Source organism: Guillardia theta, assembly GCF_000315625.1.
Source record: "Guillardia theta CCMP2712 unplaced genomic scaffold GUITHscaffold_40, whole genome shotgun sequence".
Taxonomy (NCBI): Eukaryota; class Cryptophyceae; order Pyrenomonadales; family Geminigeraceae; genus Guillardia; species Guillardia theta.
The window spans coordinates 372,087-393,972 of NW_005434634.1; the positions used below are offsets into that span (position 1 = coordinate 372,087).

The window sequence follows — 21,886 nt, forward strand, 5'->3', positions numbered from 1 at the left end:
CTCCTTCATGCTCTCATTCTGCTCCATGAGCTTCTGCTGAATATCATCGACCTGACCGGGAAGCGTCAAGCAAGAGGGAGGAGGAGGAGGAGGAGGAGGAGGAGGAGGAGGAGGAGGAGGAGGAGGAGGAGGAGAGGGGAAAATACTTGATTTCCATTCCAGGACAAGCTTGTGCTGCTGCTTTTGCGCCATCTTCGAAACTCTGCATCCAACTGTGTGAAGGCAGGAAGACAATTCTTGCCATCCAACAACGTCTGAATCCCTGCCTCCCCCCTTTCCATCTTTTCCCTTCCCCCTCGTCCTCGTCCTCGTCCTTCTCGTCCTCGTCCCTGTCCTCGTCCTCCTCCATCACCACCTGAGGTTTTCTTTCGTGATCTTCAGCTCGTGGATCGTTTCCTGCAGCTCCCTTGTGATCTCTTTGAATTTCTCCGGTCCGAAGTGTGCAAGCGCCTCATTCAGCTCCGATTCAATCTGAGTATCTTTCAGCTCCTCTTATTCCTCTCCCTTCTCCCAGCCTTTTCCCTGCCCGTGCCCCATGGCTGTCCCCCCTGCCTCCTCCCCTCGTTCTCGTCCTCGTCCTCGTCCTTCTCAACTTCCATCCGGTTGCATCAAACCATTGTTCTTCTCCCTCTTCTTTGCTCTCCCTGTCTGATCTTGAACGCTCCTCGTCTTACCTGCGCTTTCTTCTCCCGCAGCATTTGCTCTTCCTGTTTCTTCTGATTCTGCAGCTCAACAACCTGTGCAACTCTTAGGGACTCCACAACAATGCGTCCTCCTCCTCCTCCTCCACCACCACCACCACCACCACCACCACCACCACCTCCTCCTCCTCCTCCTCCTCCTCCTCCTCCTCCTCCTCCTTTCCTCTTTCGGACCTTCTCCTCTAGCTCCGTAATGTGCTTCTTTGCTGCCTCCAGCGATGCTCTGCCCCACAGTCACCCTCCTGACAGGGGGAGAGGTCTTCTCCTCCTTCACCTGCTCTTGGTCAGCTGGATGACCGTAGCCGCTGCTTCCTCCGGGGTCTTTCCTATGGCTTCCGAACCACGTCAGATGGAACGAGAAGAGAGTGAGAGAGGAAGGGGAAGGGGTGAGGGCAAGCGGAGGGTGGAAGGCGGAGGGGAGGCATCAGAGAGAGGGAGCGGGAAGGGGGCGAGTGAGTGAGTGAGTGAGTAAGTGAGAGGGAACGGGCGGAAGGGGGAGGGAGGGAGAGAGAGGAAGAAGGAGAGGGAGGGAGAGAGGGAAGGGAGGGAGGGAGGGAGGGAGGGAGGGAGGGAGGGAGGGAGGAGGAAGGAGGGGAGAGGGAGGGAGGGGAGAGGGGGAATACAAGATGCAGTCTTGACTGTGACTTCTAATCCTTTAATCTGCTCCTGCTGCTCGGCATTAACCTGAAACGATTCATAAGAAGATCTCTTCATACCCTCCACCTCCTCCGACACCATCCAACCTCCTCCTCCTCCTCCTCCTCCTCTTCCTCTTCCTCCTCCTCATCACCATCATCATCATCATCACCATCACCATCACCCTCACCGCAATGAGATTCATTTTCTCTGCCTCCAACGCTTTGATTTCTTGGCCTCTTGCATCCAACTCTGACATTTCAAACGTCAAAGGCAGAAACCTGGCCACCACAACCTCCAACCTGATCGGAAGAAACTTACTTCTACCTTCCTTTCACTCTCTAGCCTCTGCGCCTGTGCAGGATGTCAGAGACAAGTCGCCTTTGGATTCTTCGCATCATCACCTCCTCTACCATCGTCTGTATTTCTCGCTCCTTCATTATCAACTCCTGAAAAACTCACATCACAACAAGCATCGTCAACTCCTCTGCACCGTTCTGAAGTTTTCAGCCAGCTCGCGCAAGCCCTCCAGCACTACGGTCTTCTCGGGGTTGAACAGCAGCAGCTCTTCTCTTATCTTCTTCATCAGCGTCTGCCAACTGTCAGTCTAGCATGCAGCCCTCAACGACTCGATCTCTACCTTCTTATCTTCGTCTAGATCCTTCTCCAAGCTCCCGGGAGCTGCGGCCGCGTAGAGTTTCTTCTCCTCGTCCTCGAAGATCTGAATGCAGTCAGGAACCATCTCGGTCGCTGACTTGGATGGCTCAGAAAAGATGCTGTATCGCAAGCTCTCAAGCTGCTGCTCTTCGCGCATGAACGTGTCCGCCTGCCATGACGGGTTTCAGCGAGCCTGAGGACCGTGGGAGGCTCACCGGGTAGACAGAGATGCTCTTTTCGTGTGATGAAGATACAGGAATCGAAGTTTGAGCCAACTTCTTGTCTGCAGAAGCTATAAGAAAGAGCTCATGATTCAACCATTCTACCCACCCCTTCCACGTCGGATCTGTGGCAATATACCGCTCTCATTGCCCTCTGGTTTTGGAACTGTCTTGGCAAATGTTGAAGGAGAGGACCTGTGCTGCGGTGTGAACATGTTTCAAGTGAAAAACTCTCGATCTCTGCGACTCCTCTAATGATTTCTTCAACTCAGCTACATGTCCTTGCTTGCCATCACTCCTCATCGTCGTCATTCTCCCCTCCTCCCTCCTCCTCCTCCTCCTCCTCCTCCTCCTCCTCCTCCTTCTTTCTCCTTGTCCTCGTCCTCAACACCTCCATCACCTGCCTCCCAGCAGCAGCAATTTTCTCTCGTCATTTTAAAAAAAAATGACGTAACGCACATGTAACGGGAGTTGTGGTATCGGGGGCAGCGATACGGCCGGGGCCGGGTGGAATGGTGGAGGGTGTAGAGTGTCGGGCAGCGGCGGCGGGAGAGGAGGATGGCAGAGGAGGAGGAGGAGGATGACGATCAATCGCTGGTTGGGACAGCAAGGAGAATGCCAACATGTCACAGGAAGTTCTCCTGATTTTCGCGATGCTGCTGCTAGGCGCGGTTGGCTACGGTCCGGACCCGTACCCCACTTGCCTGGAGGACATGTTTCTGGGTCAAGATTCCCCATCGAGAGAGCATCAGGCAGTGATGAGTGTGATATCTGTCGACATCCTCGCGCTCGAAGTCTTCCGATCTTGCTGTGACCTCATGAAGTTCAGTCCAGGTGTCCTCCCCTCCATGCGAAGTTCCTCAGCTGATTTGTCTGTTTGCAGAAGAATCTGAGCCGTCCAACAGGATGCTAGGACAGAAGAGGGCAAGGAAAAAGAATGAGGACAGGCTGCAGGCGAAGAAGCGTTTCTTGTGCGAGGTAGCAGGATGTGATCTCCCCGCCACGTTCTCCAGAGCCGTCGGGGAATCGACGAAGCTCGTTGCTTGCCACAAGCACAGGAGGTTGGACGACATGGACAGCAGACACAGGCTTTGCCAACAACCGGGATGCTCGATCCAGGTCTGATCTCTTTGCTGCTGTCGTCACCTTACGGGAGCACAGGCATCATACGGCGATATCTTTCAGGACCGGCCGGTTTTCTGCTCAGCTCACAAGAATTCTTCACATGTGCATCTGCACGGCAAGCACTGCACGTACCCGTCGTGCGTCCGATGGGCATCGTATGCAGACGGCAAGGGATCAGAGCCCACACGATGTGCTCGACATCGCTACTCACACCAAGTTGACGTTCGAAACCGAAAGTGCGCCTTTGGAAACTTCTCCTGCAGCAAGCAACCGTCCTACGGCTTGCCGAACGTGGGAACTGCCGTCCACTGTGCCCTACACCGACAGGTTTGACAATCTTGTCCCTACTGTCTCCCCCGCACTGACGAGGAGAGCGCGAATAGGAAGATGAAATTGACCTCAAGAATCAGCTGTATCGCTGTCAGTATCCCTTCGGATGCCGTAACTCATGATCCTCTTGTCTGCCCCCTCGCTGACCGTCTGGGATAGAGCGAAGAGCGTCCTACGGCAATCCGTTCAACGGTGAAGTTGCATTCTGCAGGCTTCACAGAGACGTCACGCATCTCAACATCCGTTACGGCGTCTGCGCCGTTTGCAAGAGGCAGGCGAACCTTATCGACGTGAGGACGTGGGTGTCGGGGCAGGTGAAGAGGTACTGCGAGGATCACAAGACAGAGATGTCACTCAGCTTGAGGGAGATTATGAAGTTCTCTGCTCATCAGGATTCCTTCCTGGAGTTCCAGCAGAACTGTTCCCGGGTGGAGCCAGGTTCCAACGACCTGACGAAAGCGATAGCAGTGCAGGTTCTGCGCATGAAGCAGCTTGCTCGCACGTTGGATGGAGACCGGAAAGGAATGACGAGCCCGCGACAGCAGGGAAAGAGGCTAAGAAGGCGATAGAGAATTGGAAGAGGTCCAGGGAATTCATAGAGTATCATAGAAAAACGTCAAATCCTTTGATGTACGACGACAGCTGGTGTTCTTACTTCTTCTTTCCGTCTTTCCTGCATCGTGGATCAGTAAACAAAGACGCTTACACAGACGCTCTTTGCTAACGCCACCTGTTTGACTTCGGCGTGTTCGGAGCTTTTGGGGAATCTACAAGGAAGAATGAATCAGAGGGTCGTACACAGGAAGTAAGAGAAGACAAACCGGTAGGGGAAGCGACGGGAGGGATCGCAGAGACCTCGCAGGGCTCCATGGATATGTTCTCCGGCTTCTCCGCTTCCTCCTGCTACCTCATGTCAGTGTTGGCTTCATACTGTCGCACCAAGTCACCTCAGTCCCTGCTGCAGACGCCTCTACGCTAGCCCCTTGATCGATTGAGGCGAAATCCTGGGAGGACTCGGAAGCTAAGCTCGAGGACTGACGAGCAAAGAAAGGGTCCACGGATGCGCACAAGTCAGAGAATCCGTTGTCGCTGCTGGGGTCCTTTGGTGTGACGGAGAGAGAGTAGTCGTCCATGATGATAGGAATCTGCTTGAGAGACGTCCAGAGGTTCTTCATCTGCATCGTGTCGCTCTCAGGCGATCTCACTGGCTCCTGCTTCTCCTCCTCATTCCCTGCATGGTCCAGCGGCTGACCCGCCAAGAACCGCAGCCTCTCTAGCCCGCTGCCACGCGCATGAACTTCGCTGCTCGTTGTAACCGTTGAACGATTCCCTAAATGCTCTACGATCATGCTTCCTTGCTTGGTCACCAGTGAGTCTCTCGTTCCGTTTTCATTGTCCTCTTCCTTGGCAGCTGAAACCTCCTCTACGCTTGGCTTCACGCTCATCATTTCTTCGCTCTCTACGTGCAAGGACGGGAAATCAAAAGCTTCTTTCGCGATTGAAGCTATCATGGAGCTGGAGACGTCATGGTCATCAATGGTCGGCAACTCTCGGACGAGTTTCCACACATTGGGAGAAGATTTAACTGTTTCCTTCGAACTTGAATCGTCAGAGAAGACAACATCTTCAGCTTTGATTCCACTGAGAAATATGTTGACCGACCTCGGAAAGCTCTCACGCAAACTATCTTGGGATGCAATCATCTGAGAAACAAGTAAATTACAATTTCACGTTTACAAGGCAAAGAGACCACTTACCTTGTCTGATTCTGTCACATCTTGATACAAAAACTCTGTGTCAAGGGGCATCGACTTCAATGCTCGCCAAGTATTGACTGACAATTCCCCTTTGTCAACAAATTCGTCGGTATCGTGCGCTTTTTCGCTTTGCTCTACATCGCAGCTTTGCTCGATCCGTTTCAATTCTCCGCCTTGACGCTGAAAGTCTTGTTGCAGTGCTATGATGCATTCGTTGACTTGTTTTTGCGTCGGCGATCCGATCTCTGTGAGCCACTGAATCATGCTCGGCTTCACCTCACCGTCGCAAGCTTGACTAATTTGTTTGAGAGCATACATGACATTGATGCGGTCTGCCTTCACTTCCTCGCTTTGCAGAGTTCTCGCACAAGACTCCTCCTGGTCGTTCTTCTTTCGTCTCTTCTTTCCAGACGACGGCGATTCCTCACCGGCATGCGCTTTTGGAGAGTGAATCTTGGGTGAAGCAAGTGCCAGGAGCCGCGGGCTAGGCTTGTAGCTGGGGCTTGTTGGTGACGAAAGGTCAGATAGCTCGTGTGGCAGACCCGAGCTGACGGCGCCACTTCCTCGCACGAGCGGCACTTGCACTTTCCCGAAGGCATGCTGAAGCCCGAGAACCACTGAAGTCCTGGGAGGCCCTTGGACTATGCTGGAGACATACTCGATGGGTTTCCCTTGTATCGGCTTCCCGTCGATGGAGAGGAGAATGTCTCCTGCTTTCACTTTGCCGGAGGAGTATGCGACGCTTCCTGGCTGTACACCCCTGCAATTCATGTAAGAGGAAGGAGGAACGAGTAGATTATGAAGGACCTGATCACAAACGTTCCCTTGCTCGTCCTATGCAACAGGATTCCAATGCCAGCCGTGACAGATGAAGTGCTGGAATTCGTCTGAGGCGTCGATGGAGGACAGACAGCATTCACAGGTTCTACCATCATCTGTAAAGAGACTCAGCTCCCAGGAAAATGTGTGGGATTTGTAAAGATTAAAGCACCGAGCAATAAAAAGGAGGGAAACAGGAGGGAGGAAAGCGGACGGAGAGTGGAGGGGGGGGAAGAGAGGGAGAGGGGAGGGAGAGAAGGGGAGGGAGGGAGGGGGAGGGGGAGGGAAGGAGTGAGAGGGAGGGAGAGAGGGAGGGAGGGGGAGGGAGAGAGGGAGAGGGAGGGACAGTTAGAGGGGAGGGAGAGAAGGAGAGAGAATGAGAGGGAGGGAGCGAGGGGGAGGGAGAGGAGGGAGGGGGAGGGAGAGGGTATGGAGCAGCTGCTTGCATCACAAAGGGATCATCTGCCTGACTCGCCTCGCCCGAAGCCGGACAGCCTAGGCCTGACTCAAGGGTAGGGGTGGCCCAGGACTAGAGGCATTCCGGGGGGGTAGGGTACGGTGTAACAGGAAGAGACGTACTATTTCTCATGCTGGGTGGGTGGTGTATCAATATGAAGCTTGTGATGGAGGGGTGGGTAGCGGAGGTTTTTCAGTGAACCCTCATGACTGATCCGGCAGGCCGGGCACTTCAAAGTGCCACCGTGAGCATTGTGAAAGTGAAAGTGGCTTCAGGTGATCCGACTTGCAAACGCATTCGGTCCAGGATCTTCCGTCAGCTCAAGGCCTCCCTGTCCTACGCTGCCATCATCGCGGGTGCATCCCGGTATGCGTCTCATTCCTTCGGCGGCGGCCACCGCGACATCGCTGGCATGGCCGCGCGGGGGACTTGTCCTGCGCGCCGTTAAGTGAAGGTATCTGTTAAGCTTGGGGGACAGCAGTCGGCAGGATTAGGTTTGGTTCTCGCTGTCTTTTCTCTTCTCGCCGTTTGGCCTGTGCGACAGTGTCAGGGTCAAGCCTCCTCGACTCTCCTGATTGTCCTCGTCCTGATTTTTAACTTAACTTTGAGTAAAGAAAGTGGCACGGTAGGGGTGGACACTCGGAGCCGCGGCGGGGCCCGGCCCGGGCCCGCCGGGTGGAGGTGGCGGCTCACAGAGTCAGCTTGAACTTGAGCTACTCAGTTCTGCTACCAACTCAGACCAGTGTCAGCCAGTTACAATGTCACTGGCTTCTGACAGTGACTCTATTCTCAAGAAGCTTTCCACGCCCGTTCTGACGGTCTTTCCATGATCTTTTGCTTTTCCGTACTCCATCCCATCCCCTAATTAGTACCGTACGTGCGAGAGGAGACTGACACGCCGCCCGGCGCCGGGCGCCGAGTCCCGTACGCCGGGAGGTGGACAACAACCACAATCGCCAGGATCCTCACTTCGAAAGAAGGCACACGCGCGGCATTCATGTCCTGTCACAGTCGGCGCAGGCCACGGTTGCATGGGCCAGTGCTCATTCGGCTCCAAACAGTGCCGGCACCGTCCTCCTGGCCATGAACTTCGGAACCGACTCCACTTTGTGTGCTGTTTATGGTTTATAGAATGTTTAATGGTTTTTTTTTGTAAATGCAGAGGTTCAATTCATGGTGACGGCGTTGCGAAGGCCATGTAAGAAGAGGGGGAGGAGGCGGAGAGAGAAGGGGAAGGGAACGGGAAGTGATGGAGAGAAGAGAGGAGAAGGAAAGAGGAGACGGGAAGGGGAGGGGAGATTGAGAGGTGAAGGGAGAGTGGTGAGGGGTAAGGGGAAGGAGAAGTTGGAAGGGATGGGGTGAGGGTGGCGAAGCTGAGGGAGAGGAAGAGGTCAGTAGGGCGATGGAGAGTGAAAGGGTTGCAGAGAGGCACAAACTGACGTACCGATATTTGCTTGTTGGAACCTATCAACGATGCAGGCTTCGTCTGCACGGATAGATCGGGCAATGTCTATGTACTTGCCCTGCTGAGGAAGAGAAGCTCAGCTCAGCATGTGCGTACAGGTGACCGAGACCGGAGAGAGAGGCGTGAAGCAGCTTTCCTCCCTTGGGTGCGTCGTCAGAAGGTTCACACCACATGTGCATTGGGAGCGGGGTTGTGGCTGAAGCAGGGAAATCCTTAGGATCGGATACCAGGAGGATCCGCGATCGCCATGCGTACAGAGTGGCAAAGGGGTCGACACGATAACGACGAGGGATGGTGGAGAGCACTTGCTGGTGGCAGACAGCACAGCCAACGAGATCGTCGTCATCGACCTCGTCGATGGGAGGATCGAGCGAAGGATAGGCAAGTACGGCAGCAAACCAGGATGCCTCCACTTCCCCTTTGCCCTTCATGTATCTTTCCCCTGACACGATCCATGTTCTTACTTGTCCCACGAGGTGACGCGCGACCGGCGGATCTTGGTGTCAGAGAGGCTGAACAAGCGCGTGCAAGAGTTCGATCACTGCGGGCAGTTCGTCCGAGTCTGCATCGCAGGACAGAACGCTGGAGGTTCCAGAGGCGTCGATGACACGAGGCTCTGGGGAGAACCTCGTGGGATCTCAACCTGCAAGGAGAACCTGGTCTATGTGGTGGATGCGGGCAGGCAGGTGGCGGAGAACTTGCATCCTTAACTGTCATCGCCTTTGATGTCTCCTCTCTCAGAATCCATCGAGGGGTCGGATCGTTGTGCTATCAGCTGACGGATCCTACTGCGGGTCCATCGGGCCGATCTTCGGAGGGAGAAGCTCAAAATTCGGACAGGTGTGAGAGAGGAGGGGAGCATTGAAGTGTCTCTTACAGTCCATGACAGTTCAAGAGCATCCTCCTCAACCCCTTCGACGTTGCTGCCACACGCCAAGGAACCGTCCTGGTCACCCACGAGTTTTCTCCCAGCATCCGAGTAGACAGCGAGGGACAAGAGGAGCATGTGGCAGCAAAGACCGAGCCCTTGTTTGCAGTGATGTCAGAGTTCGATCAGGTCCGTTTCCGGTTGTACTTCGACCTTGTATTTCTAACAAGAATGTGCAGGCCACAAGGCAATGGCTGCGTTTCATCACGGTGACTTCGGCTTCACCGGGTGTCAGTCTCTTTGGGATAGCCGTTGGGAATGCTGGGAAGATGGCCGTGCTGGACCACAAGAGCATCTCCGTGATGTGAGAGACTGTTACCTTCAATTTTTGAAACTTGAACGAGAATTCCTTGTCAAGTTTTTGAAATTTGACTGAGGAGTTCTCTTGAACGCTCATAAGCTTGGCTGACAAAATCATTTGCAAGACCCTCCGGAGAGGACCTGTCTCTGCATAGGCTCCCATGGGGCCTCCAGGTATTTCTGACTCCATTTCCGCATACGTTCCTTGAAAAACTGATGATGTTGAGCAGAGGATCTTGTGGATCGGAGTCTTCAAGTCGACCTTGAGTCTGCTCTACCTGCTCCCTCGCGATGGTTTTAAGAGCTGTGCACGAAATGATCGTCTTGACGCACAGCTGACAGGTAGGACATGCCCTTTGCTGGTCAAGATCATAGCAGCCGTCGGACACGAGTGACTAGCGCTCTCGTTAGGAGAGAAGGTGTTTGAGGAGGACACAAGTGCTGTCATCCAAGAACCGGCAGATCAGAGGGCTGTGCATTCAGCTCCTGGGATTTCCACAAGGCAACCTCTGCATTCCTCTTCCCCCGCACGTTGAAAAGGATCCAAGAACGCTGCGACTGTTTCTTTTGAACATCACACGGCCATAGATCGTCTTCGCTGCAAGTCTTTGGGAGGTGTCAGGAGATGCGTGGAAGGAAGAGAAAACGAGACCTTTGGGTTCCATGCTTCACCTTCGAAGACAGTGGGGAAGACGAGCTCGTCGTAACAGCCCGGCCAACCAGTCTAGCAAATGCGATCACTTTGACTTCAGGACTTACCGCAATGGGAAGAGGTCACCTGCATCGCGTTCCTGAGAGAGGAAACAATCCCAATGTGATTCAAGATGTTGAAGCGGTATCCAAGATTTCTCCGTTGCTGCAAATAACTGTACGATCATGGATTAGCTTGAGTCTTGCTTGCAAGGAGGGACACACTGTTGAGCTTGCTTGGTTTCGGCGCCGATCCACTCAGACAGCAGATGGTCTGGCGGTCTCCTTGCCTGTCACTTCCTGTGAGACGAGCGACGGGAGGGAGAGCGAGTGACCTGGTGCTGCTCGAGGTAATTGGCAACTTCGGTAACGTCGGAGTCGTGCAGCAGGATCCCACAGAGACCATAGGAGACCCTGATCCCTGGAGAATCGTTACATACAACATGCATGGTCCCGAGGAGAGTGTACCGCTCCATCCTAGAGGCTTGTAGAGGCGTGCCTTACCCAAGACATACGCGACGGACCTGTAAGGATGGATTAGCTGGTGCACCGCGTTGGAGGGCTCACCAGAAGAAGTTGGGGCACAAGATGAAGTCGTCCTCCATGAACATGAAGTACCTGAGCATACGGATGTGAGAAATCAAAGGAGTTGAGAAGATCCGAAGAAATGAGGCAGTGTGACGTATGAGAGTTGGGATGGACAAGTGATGATCGAGCGAGTTGTGCATTACGATGAAAGCCCGATGCTCTCTCTCATCATTGCCACGACTGCTCGCGTCTGACGGCGAACCTGACATGGAAGGGAAAGAACCAAGTCAATGCCATGCCAGAACAACACCACCTCTGTCACCTTCGACCCTGGTATGTTGGCGTCCGACTCAGGGTTCTGGATATTGTCGGTAATCTGAATTCCTCGCTCTACAAATTTGAAGTATGGAGCGTATGGGCTCTTGTCCACTTTCGCTTTCACTTGATCGAATACCTGAAGGCACAGACCGAACAAGTAAACTTCCACTAGAAACGATCCCACCAGTCGTTTACCTCGTGCTTTCCGGGCTGATTGTTCAAGACTACAACTTTCACCTGGAAACGAGTTACAAAGGGAAGAAGACAGAAGAAGCAGGGTATCACTTTCTTGTAGAGAGGATGATCAGAATCTGTCGGTAGCTGTGCCACGATCGCATCTACCGTCTCCTCCAGGTACCGAAGATTGTCCTTCCTTGGAACCGTCGGGATTCCCAGCGTCAGCCAACTCTTCTTGGCAGCGCCGGGATCCTCCGCAGCTGCTTTAGGCTCCAAACTCTGCTGGAGGGTCTTCTTGATCTGCTCGTTCTCCCTCTTGAGTTCGACCAGCTGCTCTTCCAGCCTCCTCGCCTGCTCCCTCGCCACTTCGGCGTCACTCTCCTTGTCCGAGGCCTTCATGTGGAGCCTTGCGCTCTCTACAGCATGAGAGACTGAGTCCAGCCCCGATATCACTCCCGACACAGACGCGTTCATCCTCGACATCTCTGTCAGGAGGAGCTTGTTCTTCTCCACGGCTCTCCGAGTCCTCGCTCGCTCCTCCATCAGCTCTTTCTCGTGCGTTTCCTCCGCAGCCTGCAAGACCCAACCAGCGCGCCATAGACAGATCAACCCAATGATGAGACCCACACCAATCCCCTCTCTCATCCTCCTCAACTTGAATCCCCCTCCCCCTCCCCCCCCTCCTCCTCCTCCTCCTCCTCCTCCTCCGCCGACGCCGCCGACTGCTCTTCCCGACAACCTCCCCACCATGACACGGCACCTAGATACCCCTACCCCACAGTTTTGAACAAATACATGGCTGAATACCCCATCTTTACGGATCTGATTCACCCCACCCCTGGAGGCGAACAATTACCGTACCCCCGTATTTTCTGCCTGAATCCCCGCCATGCCCGGAGAGGGAGCTGGGGAAGGGTGTTGGAGGTGTAGGAGACCGCAAGAGGAGCAGTTGAGGAGAGCAACGAGAGGACGATGGAGCAGGAGAGGAGGAGAGAGATGGAGAATGAGAGACGAGGATGACGAAGGAGATGACGTAGTCATGGGAGGGAGTGAGGAGGCGAGTCGTTGATGCGGATGAGGAGGTGTAGGGCGAGCAGGGCGCATTGTAAGCCAGTCCGAGGTACTCAAGGAGGTGAGAGGAGATGAACAAGGACTCATGCAGGGATACTACCACAAGGAGGGTCGAAAAGAGAATAGAAGCTGTAAATTCTGGACACGATTGTTTTCCTTGTTCATGAGTGCATGACAAATTGCCTCGACCGATGCTTGTCCCTGACCCAGTTCGATAGACAGTGTTGAGTTCCTGATCGAGTCTATTAGCAAGTAGGGTGCAGAATGTTGACTTTGAGCGTGCTGCTTTTGGTTTCAACTTTGCCTCCTGTCTCTCCTGCTTTCAACCTGCTGACACAGAAATATGACAGATCTGCGAAACGACTGCAAACCTCACGAGTTGAAGATCAGCTCCCGTAGCATTCCGATAGGATCATGGAGTACAGCACTCCTGACAGCAAGAGGGAGCGTTCGAGCGGAAGTCTCGAGCACACGCCCACCGATCCTTCCCTACTGGTCGAGAGGCTGCAGCTGTTGAAAAGTAGGCTTGCAAAGATGACCAAGACGCTAGAAGCCAGCGTCTCCTCTGCTTCTCCCATCAGGAGCTCAGACAGTGAGGACATCGTGTACTCCACACCGAAACTAGTCCAGCAACTGCTTGAAAGTCAGTTGGATGCTGAACCTTCGCGCTTCCTCAACCCCGGCGAAACCCCGGGGGAGGATGACCATGTCACTGAGATTCGGTTTACCTTGGCCACAAGCAGCGAAGAGGATGCAGAAAATCTCGTAAAGCTCCTTGCTTCATCGAACTAACGACAATCTTGCTTATGAGGATAATAGCAATAAATGAACATTTCTGTACGTTGCCTTTACTGTGCCAATCAAGAAATTCGATGAATTCGTTACGTGAACTTGGATTGCCACTGCAGAGACTTTTCGTGATCTTGGGAGAGAAGACCCATGGGATCTCCGTCTTCGAGCGGCTGCTGCCACTCGTATCCTTCCTTCTCCTTCTCGATGTCCTTGAACGACTGCATTGCACATTCAGCAACTAGCGCCCTCTTCGCGCCATCGCACGTTACCTTGTTGCACTCGGCAGTGTGCACTGGTGCCATCTTGGACACGTTGCCGCAGATAGCTGCGATGGCAGCAAGCTCATCAGCCTTCAGGGCGCGGAGGCCTGCAGAAGTGAAGATCTTGTCCCGAGTCAGTCACAATCTCCGTTGTTGTCAGGTGTGTCAGCAGTCCTACCTGGCCAGCAGGGACGACAGTGGATGCAGGGACCACCGCTCCTGGGCCTACAGCAGCACCGTCTTCCACAACAACAGAGTCTTCAAGCACCGCGCTCGCTCCGACCATGCAGCCGCTGCCAATCTTGGCTGCCCGGATGACTGCGCCGGCTCCAACAGTCACGTTGTCCCCGATGGCGATCTCGCCCGAAGTAGGGTTCAAGACCGCACGTTCCATCACGTTGCAGTTGTTGCCGATTGAGATGTTCGATCGATCTCCTCTCACTACTGCACTGTACCATACGTTGCTGTTTGTACCAAGGGTTACTTTGCCTATGACGCTAGCGGTTGGTGCGACAAAGCAGCCCTCCTTGATCTTCGGGGCATCGCTGAAGATACGCATGACATTGCGATGGCAAGACACTGAAATCGAAAGTCAGAAACATGTACATGAACCATCTGGGGCCATTCCGCCTGATAAACAACAAGGTACAAAAACCATATGACTGAGAACAGTTCGCTCAGATACACACGCTTGACTTATCAAGTCTGGCAACCAAATATATGAAACAGGTTCTTTCTTATTTCTCTGGCTACTAAATCTGCCCTTCAACAAACATCGCAATTTCTACCATAACATCTAATCTAGAGGCACTGTTCTTTAACAGGCAACTACTGAATTTGACGAGGTGAGGCTAGCGCTGGAGCAAGGAGGAGGAGAACATTGAAACAAACTTTCGCTACTCACATGGTTCCTTGTAGGTGAGATCTCCGAGCATGCGGCATGCCAGTCGCTCCAGCGCCACCCCGGTCTCGCGCAGCGCCTGTCCAGCCGCCCACGCCATGCCGCCGAGGATAGAGATAGGGTGGTGGGGAAGGGACTGCAGGATTTAGGGGTAGGGGTGTGGTTGTTGTAATGGGATAGGGTAGGGTATTGCCAATTCGAGGGTTCAAAATACAGACAGGGGTGCAGTATACATGAGGGTAGACGAGTAAAGAACCCTGGGTGGGTACAATAATACAGCATTGAAGGGTAGTCAGATGTTTGGGTGGGTGAGTCTCTGATGGTGAGGGGTGGGGTATCGGAGGCTACAATTGAACGATAAAGTTTGGGAAAGGGTTGTAGCAATGGGGTAGGGGTACGCATGGTACCACCCATCAATTTTAATCACAACGTAGGGGTAGAATGTTACTGAAAATACAACAGGGGTAGGGGTAGAAAGAGAATTAAGATACCCCCTGAATGTAAGGTCCAAGTAGGGGTGATATGAACCCCATTCCTTGTTGTGTAGGGGTAGGTGGGTGGGGGTCTTTTAGGGGATCGCGTGCCATGACAAGGCCGGTGGTCACAAGGTTCGCGCCATCGCCGACAGGTGAAAAGATGCGAAGATGAGGAGAGGAGAGGAGGAGGAGAGAGACAGTTGCGAAGATGCGAAGATGTTGAGAAGAGGACAAGATGAGAAGGGAGTGAGACGAGTAGAAGATTAGGAGAAGCGATTCGAAAGGCGGCGCGAAGAAAGAGGATGGTTGGTGGCGCTAGGATTCGGTGCAGATTTTAAGAATGTCCAGCATGATTCTGCGGATTCTGTTGTGATAGGGTTGTTCCCCATCAGCATCACCTAGGAGATGTCTGATGGATCGATAGAAGGGGCGAGGCAGCAGCGATGGCACGTGCGAGCGGTGACGGTGCATTGCAGGCTATCTGCACATCGGTGGTGGCAGAACAGCATTGTTCAATTATCTGTTCGCAAAACACTTTGGAGGAAGATTCCTGCTGCGCATTGAGGACACGGACGCAGAGAGGCATGATGAGGGCGCAGTCAACGCGATCATTCAAGGAATGGACTGGTTGGGGTGCAAGCACGATGGAGACATCATTCGTCAGAGCACACGCAAGGCCAGGCACAAGGAGGTGGCTGAGTCGATGATACAGAATGGGAGAGCATACAAGTGTTACTGCTCTAAAGAGGAACTCGATGCCCTCAGAGCAGAAGCTGAGGCGAAGAAGGAGCCGTTTCGATACCCCGGGACTTACAGACCGGAAAACCTTCCTCCTGACTTCAAGCCTCCAGAGGGGGTTGAGCCCGTCGTCAGGATTCGTACGGACGAGGACGGGACGACGGGATGGGACGATCTCGTGCAGGGTCGGATAGACTTCCCGAACAAGGACGTGGACGATTTCATCATCCTGCGTGCAGACGGGAGCCCTACCTACCTCCTGGCGGTTGTGGTGGACGACCATGACATGGAGATCTCGCACGTGATCCGAGGGTCCGATCACATCTCCAACACTCCTCGTCAGCTGCAGATCTACAAGGCTTGCGGTTGGGAGCCTCCTCAGTTCGGTCACATCCCCCTCATCCATGGCCCCGACGGCCAGAAGCTTTCCAAGCGTCATGGGGCCACGGGAGTGGAGCAGTACGAGGCGCTCGGGTACCTCCCTGAGGCCATGAGGAACTACCTTGCTAGGCTGAGCTGGTCGCACGGGAACGACGAGATCTTCACGACGGAGCAAGCGATCGAGTGGTTCACGCTGGATGGTTGCTCCAAGAGCCCCTCTTGCTTCGACTTTGACAAGCTCAACGATCTCAACGCACACTACATCAAGGAGTGCGACAAGAAGCGGCTGCTCGACATCGCCTGCAAGCTTTACCCCGAGCTCGTGCCGTTTGCGGAGAAGCTGGACATGGCGGTTGACATGTTGAAGCCCCGCGCCAAGACGATCAAGGAATACCGCGAGGCCGCTTCCTTCATCTGGTCTCCTCGCCCGCTCGAGATGGAGGAGAAGGCAGCTAAGAACGTCAACTCGGACGCTGCGAAGCAGGTGTGCGGATGACGTGGTGGCTGTTGTTGCTCTGACTGACTTGTCTGGACCAGCTGTTGAAGGATGTGATCGATGCTATCAAGGAGTACAAGGCGGAATGGAACGCAGCAGAGCTCGAGACTATGCTTGTTGCCTTTACTCAGGCAAAGAATCTCAAGCTCGGACAGGTCGCACAGCCCCTTCGCTCCTGCCTGACAGGATCGACGGCGTCCCCGGGCATCTACGAAGTGATGTGGGTGATCGGGAAGGAGGAGTGCATCGGTAGGATCGAGGATGCCCTCGCAGGAAAGAACAGCGTCAAGGCAGCCCCTGTCAGCGCCCCTGCGGCTCCTAAGGAGGAGAAGAAGGAGAAGAAGGGAGGAGCCGCTCCGGCTCCTGCTGCCGATCAGCCAGAGTTCACCAAGCTCGAGATCAAAGTCGGTCTGCTGACCAAGACATGGCCTCATCCTGACTCTGACAAGCTGTTCTGCGAAGAAATCGACGTCGGAGAGGTAAGGGCGGGAGGATAGACGCCGTGAAGGAGTTGGAGGGAGGAGGGAAGGAATAGAGGGAAGCAGAGGGAACTGATGGAAGGAATGCAGAAAGAGCCAAGAAGTGTGGCCTCTGGCTTGCGTGCCTTCTACTCCGAGGCAGAGTTCTGTGCTGGGCGCAAAGTTCTTGTTGTCACGAACCTCAAGCCAGCGAAGATGGTCGCTCAGCTCTAGATCGAATCGCTCTGACCTCCTCACCAGGCTGGTTTCGAATCTGCGGGGATGGTGCTCGCAGCCTCCAACGATGATCACAGCAAGGTGGAGCTGCTTGAGGTCCCTGAGGGAGCCCAGGTAAAAGAGGACGAGGAGCGAGGGGAGCAGACAATGGAGAGGAGCAGGAGACGGTGGAGCAATTGGGGGGAGACAGACAGAGGAGGGAAGGAGGGTAGGGCAAGCCAAGTGACAAGGTATGCAGGTTGGCGAGAGAGTGTTCATCGAGGGCCTGACCGGGGAGCCATTCCAACCGAATCAGGTAGAGGAGGATTGAGGAAGTGAGGTCAAGAGCTGAGAGGCAGCGAAGGTGAACAAGAAGAACGTTCTCAAGAACGTCCTTCCAGATCTCAAGATGAACGCCGACAAGAAGCTGTGCTGGCAGGTTGCCTCTCTCTCCTTCTCCCCGTCTCCTCCCTCTCCATCCTCCACTGTTCCCATCCCTTTCTCCTGCTATCTCTTCCATACCCTTTTCCACCTGGGTTCCCAACTTTTCTACAACCTCCCTCCTTTCTCTCTCCCTACTCCCTTCTTGCATCTGCTCGCGCACTGCCCCACCGCAGCCTGTCCTTCCTTCGTACGTCTGAGGCTTCTGCAGGACAAGATTGTGCTCACATCGGCTGGTCCCATCACGGTCCCCACGATGGCAAACTGCCCTGTGGGATGAGCAGGACAGAATATGAAGAGGAGGAGGAGGAGGAGGAGGAGGAGGAGGAGGAGAGTGGTTGCGGGGGAAGCTAGGAGAGGGTCGGCTCATAAAGCTTTCAACCAACTCATGTGAAACCCATGAGCGTAAGGATGTTTTGCGTGCTCGACAGGTCCTCCACAACCTCATCCTCTTGTCACGAACTACAATCGCCTCCTCCTCGTCCCTCACCTTGCATGAAGGAGCTGCCTGCGACAGCTCTTCCGCTCCGAAGGTCCCCGTGAGCACTCCTATCGCTTCCGCTCCTCCCAGCTCAGCAGCTCTGACCTGCATGACACTCAGCCGTCCTCTCTGCCATGTCATCCTCTGCCATTCCATCCTATTCTACTATCTCCTCCTCTGCCATCCCATCCTATTCTTCCACATCCTACTCTTCCATTATGTCCTTCCCTACTTCTTGCCTTATTCCCTCTCCGTCCCTTCCCCCTCCACGCACATCAGCTGGAGCATCGCCGATATGGAAGCGCCGCACGATTGGGACGTCGGGCTTCATCTCCCTCCTCCTCTTGCACGCAATCTTCACGAGCTCTCCCCGATCGAAGGCAGGATCTTCAACGCTGAGCGAGCAGAAGTCGCTGCCGAAGCCGCCGAAGTGAGGTTGGCTGAACAGATGCTCTACCCCCAGCCTCCTCATCTTCCCCCAAGCAATCTCCTCTAAGTTTCCTGTCACCAGCCCTACACACACGTCCTCCCTCCCTTTCAGCGCCTCCAAGAGCTCACGCACTCCCGGCAGCAGCTCCATCCCCTCCGCTGCCTCCTCCTCATGCTCACGAGCGAACTCGACCATGGCCTCCTTCATGGCGGGGAGCTTGTCGATAACCAGCTGCTTGTCGTATCCTCTTGCCAGGAGCACCTTCATGAGGATGAGAGGGTCTGTGCAGCCATGGTGCGCCACCTCGTCGATGCTGGCGTCGATGCTGAAGCACTTGCTGAAGGCATGCGAGAAGCTCCGAAGGTGGAGGGGGGGACGTGCCTCCCCTTCCCTCTTCATGCGGCAGATCGTCCCGTCAATGTCGAAGGTCACCAGCGTGATGCCCGCCATGCTCCTCGTGCCTGCCAGCCCCGCGGCGGTGTGGAGGAGGGGGAGGAGGAGGCAGAGGGGGTGGCGCCAGGTGGGGCGCATTCGGGGGTGCCAGGGAAAGGCAGCAGGTGTAGAGAATCGGGCTGATGCTGCAGCGGGGGAGGCAGGGGAGCAGGGTGGGGACAACAAGAGCAGTTGTGCTAGAGGGAAGGAGCAGGAGGGAGAGAGGAGAGGAGAGAGGAGAGGAGTGAGGAGAGGAGAGGAGAGGAGAGGAGAGGAGTGAGGAGAGGAGAGGAGAGAGGAGAGGAGTGAGGAGAGGAGAGGAGAGGAGAGGAGAGGAGTGAGGAGAGGAGAGGAGTGAGGAGAGGAGAGAGGAGAGGAGAGGAGGAAAACGAGGTGAAGGAGAGACAGAGAGCGGAGGGTTCACAGTGAGTAATGGTTTATTTACATGGATGAAGCCTGATCGTGGAGCATTGAGCGGCCTATGAGCTGGACTTCGTCTCTGAGCCATGTCGCCGGCAGCCCCGACACTCTCTCGCACATGTGCCGCTCCACCGCCGTCCAGAACTCGGAGAAGCTGCCCGACGACTGCGACACGAGCTCCTGCCACTGCCGCAGCTCCTGGGCAGGGGAGGCCAGGGAGGACAGCACCGTCCTCGCCTTGTTGAGGTAGCCGAGCTTCTCCAGCGCCATGAAAATTCCTCTTCCTCCTCCCTTCTTCTTCCCGTCGCCCCCCTCCCTCTCCAGTGACTCTGCGCAGCGCAGCAGCTCCAGCGCCGCCTGCCGGCTCATCTCCCGCTTCCTCCCGCTCCTCGGCTTGCCGCACGCCAGCGCCAGCCCCTCGTCGAACGCTGCGACGCACACGATCTGCTCCAGCACTTCTGCCACCCCCCGAGCGATCGCCGCGTTCTCGTTGACCTTCCACATCCTCGACCTCCCCTCCGCGTCCCTGCTGTATAGCTCCTTGCACCCGCTAGAGAAGGACAGCGCCACGATGCTGCTGCTGCCTGCGGCGAGCGTCCAGCAAGGGGTCCAGCTGTATCGCTCCTTGGCTGCCTCTGAGGCGGAGGAGGACGCGAGCTTCAAGATCCAGAACCGTATGGACCCGTCGGCATGGCCCGTCACAAGGCTGCTGTCGGGCAGCCAGAGCGAGTCCGTCCTGGTGGCACATGAAGTGACCCTCACGCGGAAGCCTTGCAGCCGCTTCCTCCTGCTCGAGGCGAGCCTCTCCCCGTTCATCGTCCACGCCTCCAGGATCGACTCGCCGCACACGTAGACGTTCCCGTTCTCCTCGTCGATGCACGCGCACACCACCGACGCTCGAGCGGGGTTGTGGAGGGAGCGCAAGAAGGTGCAGCGAGCGAGGTCCCAGAGGAAGACGCTGCCATCCTGTCCTCCTGAGACAGCGATGCCGTGATTGCGGGAGAGGAACAGGCAGCTGACGGCACTGCGATGAGCGCTGCATGCCTGCCGCCTCTTGTCGAGCTCCTTCATGGGGAGGCTCCACCAGCTGTCCTGGCTGATGTCCCACAGCCGCACACAGCCATCCTGCCCTCCGGTCGCCATGATCGTCCCATCGCTCGTGAAAGCGACCGAGGACACGAAGCCGTCATGGAGGTTGAAAAGGACGGTTAGAACCTTCTTGGAGTCGTACAGGCAGATGTTGAGAGAGCCGGGAAAGGCGAGGCTGGGCACGAAGCAGTGCTCCGTGATGGGATGGAAAGCGATGAAACCATGGTCCTCGTTCTTCCAGCAGGCGTTCAGATCGACCTTGCTCGCCTCCAGCAGCTCTGGGTTCAAGATCGCTGAGTATGGAGGTTCCACAACCTGCTTGGGAGGATGGGGACGTTGAAAGAGCTGCTTCGGTGACTGCCCGAAGTGGCTGATCTGGGCGACGACGGCCTGACGTTGACAGTCGTCTTGGATTTGAGCAACATCAATCGCTCCCTCGTAGGTGAGATAGTAGAAGACATTCACAGCCTCTACCGCGAACTTGCCGCGCTGTTTGAACCCAAAGATGAGGTCAACCCACTCGTGCAGATGAGCTGAGACGTAGCTGCTCTCCAGCGCTGCTCGCTGCATCCTGATGAACTCCATCGGGTCGCCGTTGGCCCATGGGGGTAGGATCACGCTCTCCACCGGCTGACCATCCTGGCGGCTGCCCAGCTGCAGGTTGTTGTTGTTGACGAGGAAGTCTGGGAGGTAGAAGAACTCAGGGCAGAGCTCCTTAACGTCGATCATGTTCTTGTTCCCCGCCGTGTCTTCCCACGTCTCTGCAACGCAATGGAACAGACGATCTGGGACGTCGAAGACTCCTCCCTGCAGAGCCAAGTGATAGCCCGTGAATGGCTGAATGCGCACCAGGTAATGAAGGATGTGGGCGGAGGTTGAGTAGTGGGTGCCGTAGTGGAAGGGAGGGACGTTGTTGTCCTCCTGGTCCCACTCCTCGTACCTCATCTCGAAGCTCCTCTGCCTCTCCGCATTCTGGCAGCCCATCGGCTTCGAGAGGTCGCGGAAGACCCGCGGGTCCGAGAGGTCAAGGGACTCGGACGTGTAGTCTGCCAGCACCCAAGGGAAGACAGGGTAGCGCGAAATGTCGTTCATGGTACGGCCAGCCAGGAAGTTCAACTCCATGAGGTACTCGAAGTTGGAGATGGCGCCCGAGCACCATCGCTTTACCAGCACCTTCCGCGCCTCAGCCAGCGACTTCTTCGATTCCACACTCCATGAGCACGTAGGAGAGGAGGCCCCGGTCACCAGCAAGGACTTGGCCTCCACCGCTAAGTTGGAGGAGGAAGTCAAGAAATTCGTGATGTCATTCCTGCTCTGAACGTCTGGAAGCACGAAGAGCATGGAAGAGCCCCGGACATCCAAGATCTCCAAGGCCACCGGCTGCTGCAGCCACATCCTCTTCATTATCCTCCCAACCTGTCAGAAGATTCAGTTTTAATTCTGAATGTGATCTATCTCAGTACCTGCTTGTCTGTCCACCTGTAAACTCCCACACCCACCTGATTGACGTGAGTGAAGCGAATGTTGTGCCCGCCTGGTGTCGCTTTCGCCTCGAGCTCTTCATCTTTGGCTGTCTTCTCAATCCCATCAAAAGCCGAGTCTTCGATGAAGTAAAGACTGCGAATCCTCCGATCTGCAGCGATCAATCCACTCTGACACAGGATGAAATGCCCTTCGTATTTCTCAAGGCCATCA

The 21,886-nt window shown here is 55.2% G+C and overlaps 10 protein-coding genes across 10 annotated transcripts; 4 read left to right on the forward strand and 6 right to left on the reverse strand.

Moving 5' to 3' along the window:
• Positions 1 to 348: 348 nt before the first annotated feature.
• On the reverse strand, positions 349 to 2,430 carry GUITHDRAFT_139747 (hypothetical protein; the record flags this gene model as incomplete). Its single annotated transcript, XM_005831437.1, has 11 exons — positions 349 to 471; positions 675 to 737; positions 876 to 924; positions 976 to 1,033; positions 1,325 to 1,385; positions 1,659 to 1,691; positions 1,742 to 1,786; positions 1,831 to 1,929; positions 1,978 to 2,163; positions 2,210 to 2,277; positions 2,355 to 2,430. The coding sequence occupies 11 exons, from the start codon at positions 2,428 to 2,430 to the stop codon at positions 349 to 351; spliced, it is 861 nt and encodes a 286-aa protein (XP_005831494.1).
• A 949-nt stretch (positions 2,431 to 3,379) lies between these two features.
• Positions 3,380 to 3,673, forward strand: GUITHDRAFT_72100 (hypothetical protein; the record flags this gene model as incomplete). Its single annotated transcript, XM_005831438.1, has 1 exon — positions 3,380 to 3,673. A coding segment is annotated over one exon (294 nt), but the record flags the coding sequence as incomplete, so codon positions are not given.
• A 648-nt stretch (positions 3,674 to 4,321) lies between these two features.
• GUITHDRAFT_139748 (hypothetical protein) lies at positions 4,322 to 6,362 on the reverse strand (the record flags this gene model as incomplete). Its single annotated transcript, XM_005831439.1, has 6 exons — positions 4,322 to 4,343; positions 4,401 to 4,437; positions 4,492 to 4,570; positions 4,618 to 5,373; positions 5,428 to 6,187; positions 6,235 to 6,362. 6 exons carry the CDS (start codon positions 6,360 to 6,362, stop codon positions 4,322 to 4,324), a joined length of 1,782 nt encoding a protein of 593 aa, XP_005831496.1.
• Positions 6,363 to 8,254: 1,892 nt separating this feature from the next.
• On the forward strand, positions 8,255 to 9,791 carry GUITHDRAFT_109637 (hypothetical protein; the record flags this gene model as incomplete). The annotated part of the gene is made up of 9 exons (XM_005831440.1): positions 8,255 to 8,313; positions 8,374 to 8,599; positions 8,720 to 8,836; positions 8,910 to 9,008; positions 9,058 to 9,225; positions 9,276 to 9,400; positions 9,522 to 9,570; positions 9,627 to 9,690; positions 9,739 to 9,791. 9 exons carry the CDS (start codon positions 8,255 to 8,257, stop codon positions 9,789 to 9,791), a joined length of 960 nt encoding a protein of 319 aa, XP_005831497.1.
• Positions 9,792 to 9,840: 49 nt separating this feature from the next.
• Positions 9,841 to 11,754, reverse strand: GUITHDRAFT_109638 (hypothetical protein; the record flags this gene model as incomplete). Its single annotated transcript, XM_005831441.1, has 11 exons — positions 9,841 to 10,002; positions 10,049 to 10,120; positions 10,175 to 10,262; positions 10,312 to 10,376; positions 10,422 to 10,507; positions 10,555 to 10,610; positions 10,654 to 10,704; positions 10,818 to 10,876; positions 10,937 to 11,068; positions 11,128 to 11,169; positions 11,218 to 11,754. The coding sequence occupies 11 exons, from the start codon at positions 11,752 to 11,754 to the stop codon at positions 9,841 to 9,843; spliced, it is 1,350 nt and encodes a 449-aa protein (XP_005831498.1).
• Positions 11,755 to 12,594: 840 nt separating this feature from the next.
• On the forward strand, positions 12,595 to 12,972 carry GUITHDRAFT_139750 (hypothetical protein; the record flags this gene model as incomplete). The annotated part of the gene is made up of 1 exon (XM_005831442.1): positions 12,595 to 12,972. The coding sequence occupies one exon, from the start codon at positions 12,595 to 12,597 to the stop codon at positions 12,970 to 12,972; it is 378 nt and encodes a 125-aa protein (XP_005831499.1).
• A 43-nt stretch (positions 12,973 to 13,015) lies between these two features.
• GUITHDRAFT_152983 (hypothetical protein) lies at positions 13,016 to 14,251 on the reverse strand. The gene is made up of 4 exons (XM_005831443.1): positions 14,137 to 14,251; positions 13,411 to 13,811; positions 13,242 to 13,355; positions 13,016 to 13,190 (listed from the first exon to the last, which is right to left on the reverse strand). The coding sequence occupies exons 1-4, from the start codon at positions 14,231 to 14,233 to the stop codon at positions 13,062 to 13,064; spliced, it is 741 nt and encodes a 246-aa protein (XP_005831500.1). The 5' UTR covers positions 14,234 to 14,251; the 3' UTR covers positions 13,016 to 13,061.
• A 467-nt stretch (positions 14,252 to 14,718) lies between these two features.
• Positions 14,719 to 17,619, forward strand: GUITHDRAFT_109640 (hypothetical protein; the record flags this gene model as incomplete). Its single annotated transcript, XM_005831444.1, has 10 exons — positions 14,719 to 14,761; positions 14,929 to 14,986; positions 15,037 to 15,068; positions 15,188 to 16,212; positions 16,266 to 16,703; positions 16,794 to 16,901; positions 16,944 to 17,033; positions 17,158 to 17,214; positions 17,263 to 17,337; positions 17,551 to 17,619. 10 exons carry the CDS (start codon positions 14,719 to 14,721, stop codon positions 17,617 to 17,619), a joined length of 1,995 nt encoding a protein of 664 aa, XP_005831501.1.
• Positions 17,620 to 17,820: 201 nt separating this feature from the next.
• GUITHDRAFT_72129 (hypothetical protein) lies at positions 17,821 to 18,700 on the reverse strand (the record flags this gene model as incomplete). The annotated part of the gene is made up of 2 exons (XM_005831445.1): positions 17,821 to 17,925; positions 18,095 to 18,700. Coding segments are annotated over 2 exons (711 nt in total), but the record flags the coding sequence as incomplete, so codon positions are not given.
• Positions 18,701 to 20,491: 1,791 nt separating this feature from the next.
• GUITHDRAFT_95037 (hypothetical protein) lies at positions 20,492 to 21,607 on the reverse strand (the record flags this gene model as incomplete). The annotated part of the gene is made up of 1 exon (XM_005831446.1): positions 20,492 to 21,607. A coding segment is annotated over exon 1 (1,104 nt), but the record flags the coding sequence as incomplete, so codon positions are not given.
• Between the last annotated feature and the right edge of the window lie 279 nt (positions 21,608 to 21,886).